Raw genomic sequence first — 10339 nt, 5'->3', positions numbered from 1 at the left:
ACTGAACCCCCTTTCCCGGTTAAATAGACCTATGGCCTGTTTTAGATCTGGGTATGGACAGCTTGAACAGTTAATATTGAAAAAATACATGTTCAGGGTCCACTTTCTTTTCACCCCGCAACATGGATGTTTACATTTATTGTCAAGGATAGAAGCAGAGATTTTTGGTAAATGCAGGTTTAGGGCTACACACACTCAACTCTCTGATTTCAGGGCAGGCAGGCAGGCAGGCAAGCAAGCAAAGTGTAAAATGGCGCACAGCTGTCGGTGGCGGTTCCCCGCTCGGCCCGGAGGGAGCAGCAACTCGGGCACCGGGAGGAGAGCGGGCCGAGTCCGGGTCACTGCCTCCCTCCGCAATGCCCCCGGGATTCATCCGAACACGACCGGGCTTGGACCTGGGTTTGATGCGGCAATACAGGTCTCCTCTGCTATCGGTAGCAACATGCAGACATTTCGGGATGTTTTGGGGGAGTCGAGTGGTTCAAGCAGCGGGGAGGTAAGCGGAGGACTACCTGATAGTGGTTTATAGCTAACACTAGGCACCCAATAGCTACAGAGAGGACTGAAATCTGAGGTCCACACCATTCCCTGAGCCACTGTTGGAGTAGTTTGGTGTGGCCCTAGCTATCCTAGTGTTCGTGAAGAGTGACGGAACTTGTCGTCGTCCAGTCGCAAGCTAACTTTTTAGTTGCTTGGCCTTGATCCCCTACACTGGGGTGGGCATCGAGCCCATCATCATAGTTAAAGCCATGCATCTCATAGCAAGAAAGTGAATTTCAGAACATCATCTTGCTGTTGGGAGCGTTATAAGTGAATAAGCCTGATGACTAGGTAGCTTCACACATTAAGCCCATAGAGAAATTGGTTGTTTGGCTAGAGAATTATCTGGAAATCTAATGTCTCAAATACGCAAGTAATAGTAAACTGATGTAGCTAACCCTGCCTGACTCGAGCGCAGATTAACCATAAACTCACATATCTTCAGAGCTGAGCATGTTGTCTTTTTTTATTGTCAGCACCACTGACTTGCTAACATTACACGCTAGCTAGTTATATAGATTTTGGCATGTGTAACTAGTGCAAACGTTATTTTGCAGTGAGTGTTAACTAGCACGAGACCTCCGTAACCCTAAACGAGCGAGGGTCCTGCTTGAAAACAAAACATGTCAACTTAAGCAGCGTATGAAACATGACTTCACGTTTGTGACTCGATTATTGAGGCATCTTACTTTATGAATTCCCGACAAATCTTCGCTTGAGCCTTGTCCTATCGTATTAGCAACATCATTTTTTTTTTGTAAGAATTCAAGCTAGCGAATGAAGAAATAAGTATTCAGGTGTTGCAGTAGCTGTTAGTGTGCTGCGAGTTGTCAGTGCGTATGCGAATGTTATGACATTTGTATCCCATCTTAATTTGCTTTACTGCTTATTGTGAAGCGTTGAGTTGTATGTTTCATGTATGAAAGGTGCTTAAGACTTGTTCTTTTTGTGGAAGCGAGATTTATTTAGCTAAATACGCTTTTTGTTTGTTTTGTTTTGAGCAAAGCATTTATAATCTATAAATATGCTGGGTAGATCGTCCGGGTTGTGATGGATTTAGACTTATTGTTGAACTCGCATATTTGGGTTTAGCTGAGCCTCGACCATACTACGCCACGCTTCGCACGGTAGCTCTTGCTGATGCATAGGAAAATGGGTGGTGGACATGTTTCCCCCCCTCTTCACACAGTGCGTAGTACCAAAATAATGTCGGAATTGTGGTCATAGCAGATAACGTGTGCTAGCAAGCTACACTTTCTAAAATGAGGAATTTAGCTAGACTGTAGAGATTATTTCGTCAGTCTTGTATGTTTGATGTTGCTACAAATTACATCGTTGGAGTAGCTTCTGTTAGAGCACTTGCCAATAAGCTACAATAACAACGAGTCGTTTAACGATATGTGTTCTGTGAACTCCGCCCACTTAGCTCAGGTGGATGTAAATGAGGATTTCTTCTCAATAAAAGCGCCCACGTTAAACTTGTTTAAACATTTAGAAATACTAAATATGGATAAAGGAACCACTGTAACCACCTGGAAATAAACATGTAATCCTCTCAATGTATTATTTGTGTTTTTAAGGGTTTGTAATTCTTCTAATATCCTAATGACCCTTATAAAAGCCTGCTGCACTGCATAGGAACATAATGGACTGTACACAAATAATTTTCCACGGCTAAAGTTGATTTTCAGGTGCTAAATTTGACTCATTAGTAATGAGGGTAATCATGGTGTGCAAAGAAGTTGGTTTTGAACTAAATGTGTAGCTTTTGTGTTCTACACATGCAGTAATAAGGTGTTGTTTCACCTCAATACATGTCGTTTGTTACATACTATTATTTGTTTTGTCATCTTCAATCAGGATACAAACGTGATGTCTTCAGGACCTTGGACAGTACCTCAACAAGAAATAGCTTGACAGCTATAAAAATGTAAAATTGAATCTAGATGAGGCACTTTGAACTGTTGGGCCACAGTGAAGGACCAACAACACTCTGTATAACACTCCTCATGGTTGAAACTCACTTAATTCATATTCTAGAAGTGTTGTTGAGTAGATTAGTAGTAAAATCATGTTTAGCCTTGGAAATTGATTTGTGTACAGTCCATTATGTGTTCCCTATACAGTCTCAAGGTGGCACTTTTGACTGTTGGGCCACAGTAAAAGGCCAAGAACACTTTGTATGACACCCCTCATGGTTAAAACTCACTTGATATGTATACTAGAAGTGTTGTTCAGTAGATTGGTAGTAAAAATCATGTTTTGATTGATGTTTGAATGAACATGTACATTATAATGATACCATTTTTTTTTTTTTTTTTTTTTTTGAAATTGTACATACTTTCTGTTACATAATATTTCGTTAATGAAAAATATATTAAAATATCGTGATCCCATCACTTTCCAGTGATCTATTACCTCGCGCTTTTATTTTGAAGTTGCCAAAACGAAACCGGAAGTCTAATTGTCGGAAAGTGCCGGTTATTCTCATTCAGAGATCACATCTCGTTTAAGCTACCTTGTGGTTTGGGGGTGTGTTAGGTTTAGCGAACGACCATCTTCCTTTTTTCATGATGAGCACGCGTTCATTGCAGTGGGAGTAGAGCATGGTAGTGTTTATCACTATCATTGTAGTCGAATAGGACATGGGGCGGGGTTATCAGATCAGAAATCATCAAATCATTTATTAATATCTCTCAACTATTTCTGCTGTTTACTACAAAGTAACTAAATAAAGACTGCCTTCGATAAAAATGCACAATAATGTTTTGGTCGTCTCAACATTAGATTGCATGTTTTTACAGATTAGTACCACTGGGCATTTACCTTCTCGTGTCCCTTAAGTGTTCTTCATTGCAGGACATGACTACAATAATCATTGGGAATATGCTGACTGATTCCCGATTCTATCCTGTTTACATATCCTCTACCATCATTGTTGAGTTATATATGGTTGTGATTAAAGTAGCCTAAACTGAATTTTGTATTAAAGTCTGCTATTTTGTTTTGTTATTGTGACCATTAGTCATCATTGCTCAGGGCAAACCGTCCGGAATTCCTCAGTGGCCTTTTAACAGGAACATGACATCAGAAGGACATGTATTGGATGATCCCATCGCCAATTGAAATTCCAGGAAGAGATGAGAGCAAAGTATCCATAGTAAGTCAGACAGTGAAACCTGTGGCCAGAGAAGACTCTTGATTCTGCTGCTTAGAAATTATTCAGAATGAGGTCTAGACTGAGGGGGAGTGTCTGGGCTGATTTGCTACCATGAGCAGGATAAGACCAGGAGACTTTGTCCATGCTCAAACCTTTGATTGATTTAGGGTTTTTAATATCGATCTTCTTAGCAGTGAATACTATGATTCTCGTCTGTGTGTGTGTGTGTGGGAAGAGAGAGATTCATGAAGCCCTTCATTCACTATCCTTACCACAGAGTTATTTTTCAAGAATTACCAAAATGAACAATAAAGACATCAAAGCATAAAAAGTATAAAAGAATAAAAACAAGAAGTATAAAAAGCAGCCAGAATAAAAAGTGATTACATTCCTTCATTTACTTAACATCCTCTTACAGAATCACCATCAGATTCTGGAACTTAATACCATTAAACCCAGGGAGGGGTGAAGGCTACTTCAGCTATACAGCTAGAAAAGTTACAACAGTTGATTATTCTTCAGTGGGAAAGCAGTACAATAATCAAAAATAAGAAAATACAGAAGCAAGCCATGTCATATCAAAATGAATCACTGATACTTCTAACAAATACCAGGGTTCTCAAACTTGAAGGCATACTAAGCTCTGACCAAGCATGAGTCGTCTCAGTCTTGATGACTCTCAGTCTACACTGTTGTCATACTGTGTATTCTTAAACATGACAGCTTTCCATAAAATGTGTTTTTCACTGATCTATCAAGTTGTCTCTGAAGCACATTTGATAGGTGACACGGTAACATTGAAGTTCCAGGAGTGATGTCAGTTGGAATTGGTGCAGCTCACAGCTCACCCTGATTTGGACAACTCCACCTGAAAGACAGATAAAAAGGAACAGCAGTAACTAGGTTCTTTTTAAGGTGTTGCCCTTATCTGAGGTAGACCAGCATGGATGTAATGTGACATCAAATGAACGATTCCCCATTAACATCGTCTTCACCCGGAGTAGGCCCCCATAGCCTATTGCTCATGGTTCTGTAGCCCCAAGGCTTGATCCACCCCAGTATGATCAACAAGTTTACAGTGACTGGCGTGTATCCATTTTGATTTCCCCTCTACTTTAACTGCTCTGTTGGTTATCAACAACCTGATAGGGACCATCCCATCTAGCTTCTAACGCAACTTTTTATGGTTTGTGTATCATAACCCATTGACCTGACACGATAGTGTGTCCCCCCTCAGGAGGCTCTACCCACGATCATGCACCTGCTGTTCAGCTGCCTTAGTGGCTTTGCCAAGAGCTAAACAATAATCGAGAAGCATGTCTGCTCGTCTCAGATCAAAAGTACCGGGTAGTGACATTGGTCTGCCTGTGATGACTTTGAAGGGACTCAGTCCTGTGGTATTATTATGTGTTGCTCTAATACTGCACAGTACTGCAGACAGGGCCTCTGGCCAAGGCACCCCTTCCTGATGCATTTTGGTGAGTCTCGCTTTAAGACTTCGATTAATTCGTTCCACCTGCCCAGATGATTGAGGGTGATGGGGACAGTGGAGTGACCACTTAACTTCCATCATCATCCTGCTGACTTCTTCACAGACTCTTCCAGTGAAGTGAGAGCCTTGGTCAGAGTCTATGTGACGTCACATGAGATCGGGATGTCCCACACTCATCATGACAATTTGTATTTTGTACTTTCTGCCTACCCAAACTCGACATCTATTGCACGCCTGACCGTCCCTCTCTGAGTAGCCCCTCCCAAGGTTTCTTCCATTTTTTTATTTTCCTGTAAGGTTTTATGTGGGAGTTTTTCCTTGTTCTCTGTGAGGGTCTCAGGTTGGGGGGTGTTGTGTACCAACACTTATTGTCTTTCATATAGGGGCATTATGAAACCGTTTTAGACTATAACAGTGATGAAGGGCGATACAAATCAATGAATCAAATAGAATAGAATTTTATTATCTATTCCCATTATTTGTACTATCCTAGCATGTACTATTGTTTTTTTCTTTCTATTTCACTATTGGTCTGCTTTGCTTGGGTTTTACATGCATAGTGCTTTAATTATCTATTACCATTGTTTGTATCTTTTTAACATGTAGGCTACTGCTGTTTATTGATTGTTTTCCTATTTTTCTTCTATTGTGTTATTGTTTCTTTTTTACTTGATTTTTATGTACAGCACTTGGGGCTGCAGTCTCTGTACGGAAATGTGCTCTATAAATACATTTATTATTATTATTATTATTATTATTATTTGTTCTGGTAGACCCCATCGTGGAAGGATTTGTTTGACTAGCACTTTGGCTGTATGTAAAGCAGTTCGCTTTTTGGTAGGGAAGGACTCCACCCATCGAGAGAACGACCACCAACACATCTTGATGCCCCCCATACTTCAGGAGTGTGATGTAGTCCATCTGGAGGTGTCAAAAAGATCCTGAGGGTGCTGGAGTCGTGCGCTGTTGCACCTTAACTCTTCCTTGGTTGTTGTTTTTCTGACAGGTAGGGCACTGAGATACAACTCTTTCTGCCTCTTTCCTGAAAGCTGGGTTCCACCACTGGTTGGTATAGCGGTGAACCATTTTGTCTGTTCTGATGAGTAGCCAGATAGGGTCATAGCTTCCGAGGGCCCACAGTGCTTTGACCATACCACCACACTGCATCTGTGCCCAGTTTGGCTCCTGATTCCATCCAGGACCATATTTCCCCCTTCTCTGCAGTGTCCTGCATCTGTTGGATGTGTTTCAGCGTATCGATGGTGTACACTACTGGAGTTGGAGTTTGTTTTGCTGCCGCCTTTGCAGCACTATGAGCTAGGCCGTTGCCTTTGCTTTCTCCTGTGACAGCTTTTGTGTCAGCTTTTGTGTGAGCTTTAGTCTTGATGGACACTTGCTCAGGTTTCTGTAGGACCACCAGTAGATTGTGGACCATCTCTCCATCCTCGACTGGCGCTCCTAATGCATTGAGGAATCCTTGATTCAGGACTCATGAGTCACGCCAAAGTTATGAATCACACTGAAGGCATATCTTGAATCTGCGTAGATGTTTGTGGTTTTCCCTTGTGCTAGATTGCATGCTTCAGTGAGGGCCTGCAGTTCCGCTTGCTATGCCGAGGTCCCAGGGCACAGAGCCCATCCAGGCCATCCAGGCTTCCACACTCCGTCTTCCACCATGGAGGACTCATTGGTAAACAGTATCATGTCAGGGTTGCCTCAGGGTGTGGATTTAAACATTCCTTCATCCGCCTTGTCCATGACCAGGTCTTGACAGTCGTACTCCAGGATATCGTCTGTTTCAGGTGGAGATATCATTGTGGCAGGGTTGGATAGGGTTCCCCTCTTGATGGAGATATTGGGCGCTTCCAAGACCGTAGACCACTTGCTCCATCGTGACACAGTGACTTGAGCTGCTCTGTTCATGGTCAGCAGGACGTGGACTGCATGTGGGCACAAGACAATCAACTTTTGGTCAAGAGTGATGCTGGACACCAGTCCCACAGCAAGGTATGTTGCTTGTAGGGCTTGAAGGCAGGCAAAGCCTAAGGCCACAGCATCCAACTTGGCTGAATAGTACCCCACAAGTCGTCGTCGATCTCTGTGTTCTTGTGTGAGGACGGCGGTCATGTATCCGTCTCTCTCTGACACATACAACATGAAGAGCTGTCCATTGTCTGGTATTCCAAGAGCTGGAGCAGTGCTCAGTGCTGCTTTTTCTGGAATGACTGTCTTTGTTCTTCGTTCAGTTGAATTGGAGTCTTGGACTCTGGTTGACCTTTTAGCAGTTCGTTCAGAGGCTGAGATATCTCAGTGTATTTGTAGGGTGGGTTTGCAATGAGATGAAATAAAGAGATCTGAAGGTTGATGTCTTTTGGAGAGGGTACTTTATTCAATGTTACCAAGAAATTATGTTTCAGGCTAGCAGGTTATACCAGAGAAAGTATATAAACTACCCATGGGATTTGGCCTTGGAGGCCACAGGTCCTTAGGTTGTTACTAGGCCAGAGGTGAGGAGCACATAGAATACTTGAAAATAGAATCCAGAAATCATGGGACAATTCTAACACTCCTCAATAACCTATGAGAAAAGACTGAAGCCAGGAGCATGTCATTCATGCACTGATAGTAATCAATGCATTGTATAGAGCAGCAGGAAGGAGTGGGAGTTTGAATCTTGTGGATGGAAAAACAAACAAGGAACCAGAGGGTACACTCGAGCAGACAAGATGTTTCTGTATACTTAAGAATACTGCTGCAGCAGTAACATCAACTAGAAAAATAAGTTCCAGAAGAAACTTTGCAGACTTGCAATGTCTTATTTTGGTAGTGGAAAAAGTTTAAAGATGATTTGGACAATAGATCGATTTGCTGTGTAGTTGAAAGAAAGTGAGAATCTTATTATGGTATAAAGTTAAAGATGTATGGTTGGTTGGTTGGATGGATGAATCGATAGATGAATGAGAGGATGAATAGACAAATAGAATTCAGAGGTTAATCAGAATGGATTATACTGAGTGAAGCAGTAGTGACTGGTGAAAGGATGATGCTAGAAGTTAAAAGGTTAGTGTGGGGGGACATGCAGCGTTCGGCCCGTAGAGGGAGCTACAGGACCGTGGCCAGGGTCGGAAGCGAGGCTGGGTGCGCACCTGTTGCGAATCAAGCCTCGCTAATGAAAGGGTTTAAGATGTGTGTGCCTCGGCGTTCGAGCAAGAGAAGGGCGACTGGAAAGTCGCCGAGTGTTTTGAGGAGGCTGGAAATATATAACTATTTTCATAATAAACGGAACAAGTCCCTTGCTCACAGATAGGCGGACGCAGTGTGGTGGTAAGGGAATGTCCCGTTTATTATGAAAATAGTTATAATAATAATAATAGTTATTTCTTCCGTTGGCTTTCCAGCCTCCTCAAAACACTCGGCGACTTTCCAGTCGCCCTTCTCTCGCCCGAACGCCGAGGCACACACATCTTAAACCCTTTCGTTAGCGTGGCTTGATTCGCAACAGGTGCGCACCCAGCCTCGCTTCCGACCCTAGCCACGGTCCTGTAGCTCCCTCTACAGGCCGAACACTGACCATTTCCCGGCGGCTACGGGGAACCAACAACTGGGTTACTTCCTCCTGGCTATGTGAGTCACGACTTACTCGGTACAACCTGTCGCTGATAATCGCGAAATAGGGGTGGGCGCGTACTGTGTCTGGCCGTACCAAAGTATCATCAATCGCTATCACTTGGTCATAGGCCGATCGTAGGGTCTCGTCACGAGACTGCTCGATTGGGAAGTCACCTAGCAGCGGATAGTTCGGCGGGGAAATCTCGGGTTGAGACCCCCCCGCCGGCTCCGGCTCCTCGGCAGTGTCGCGAGGCGCCGCTGTACACTATGCTTTTTCCCTTCAAAATGAATCTCGATCGCGACCACAGGATATTCGTGAATGTCCCCATGCACACACTTCACCAACACCCTCGATGCCTTTAACAATGCCCCCGGTCGAACCAGGCGCTCCTGGATCATGGACTGCATGCAGCCCGAATCCAAGAACGCCTGGTGTGTATCATGTTGTATCCTTACCGGAACACGATACGCCGCTCCTAGTCCGGGGGGAGGGCCCGGTATGTCGCCGATGCGGACGACCTGCCCCACCTCCCTCACTGGGCACTCCGCCTGTACATGGTCCGGCCGTCCGCATTGCCAACACACCCCCCCTGTCGCTCGGGGTGCTTCCTGTGGGGCCAGGGCTGGTTCTCGACATGCCTGCCCCTGCCATCTCGTCCTCGGGGCGGGCGCAGGTCTCTCCTCCTCCAGCACCATGGCTCCTTCCGGGCGCCGGGGCTCCTGCGGCGGGAGGGAGAGATGGTCCTCCGCCAAGGTAACGGCGGCCGCGAGATCCTGGGGCCGGTGGTACTGGACCCAGGCGGCGGTCCGGGCCGGGAGCCCCGTGAGGAATTGCTCCAACACCACCCGGTCCCCGACCTCCTCCACCGAGCTGTTCCCTGGGTCCAGCCACCGCCGCGCGCTGTCCCGCAGCCGCTGGGCGTAGGCAAAGGGCCGGCTCCCCTCCTCCATCGTCAGGGCCCGGAACCGGCGACGGTGTTCCTCCGGCGTGAGGCACAGGCGGTCTCGAATTGCCCGGGCCAGGGACGGGTAGTCCCATTGGGCGGCCGCTGGCAGGCTGTGGGCAGCGAGCTGCGCCTCACCTGACAGGAGGGGCAGCAGATGGTATGCCCACTCGCCGTCCGGCTACCCCGAGATCCTCGCTGTCCCCTCGAACACCGCCAGGAACGCCTCCGGGTCGTCCAGTTCCCCCATTTTCTGGAGGTGGACCTTGGGGGGACCTTGTGCCGACCCGGCCTGGTCCCGCTTTGATGGACCCGACGAGGTCCAGGAGGAGGGTACGGTCCTCAGCCCTTGCCGTCGCCATCTCCCTCACCGCGGCCTGGTGCTCCTGCTGGAGGTGGGCCTGCTGCTCCAGTACAAGGGCCATCCTTCCTATGGCCGCGCTTAACGCCTCCATTTCCTTTTTCCTCCGCCTTCACTGTGCCGCACGTTGGGCGCCACTGTAACAAGTCCCTTGCTCACAGATAGGCGGACGCAGTGTGGTGGTAAGGGAATGTTCCGTTTATTATGAAAATAGTTATAATAATAATAATAGT

At 45.7% G+C, this 10339-nt stretch overlaps 1 protein-coding gene across 1 annotated transcript in view; it reads left to right on the top strand.

Moving 5' to 3' along the window:
* Positions 1-250: 250 nt before the first annotated feature.
* The window catches only part of LOC310824188 (histone-lysine N-methyltransferase 2A-like), a gene marked incomplete at its 5' end in the record, with an annotated part of 125568 nt that continues 115479 nt past the window's right edge, over positions 251-10339 (top strand). The window contains 1 exon segment of the mRNA XM_083696998.1: positions 251-496. Within this exon segment, the coding sequence (XP_083553124.1) occupies positions 251-496 (246 nt within the window).

Source organism: Argentina silus (assembly GCF_951799395.1).
Source record: "Argentina silus genome assembly, chromosome: Y".
NCBI classification, from domain to species: domain Eukaryota; kingdom Metazoa; phylum Chordata; class Actinopteri; order Argentiniformes; family Argentinidae; genus Argentina; species Argentina silus.
The sequence above is the reverse complement of the archived record's forward strand: the minus strand, read 5'-3'. Positions and strand labels throughout refer to the sequence as shown.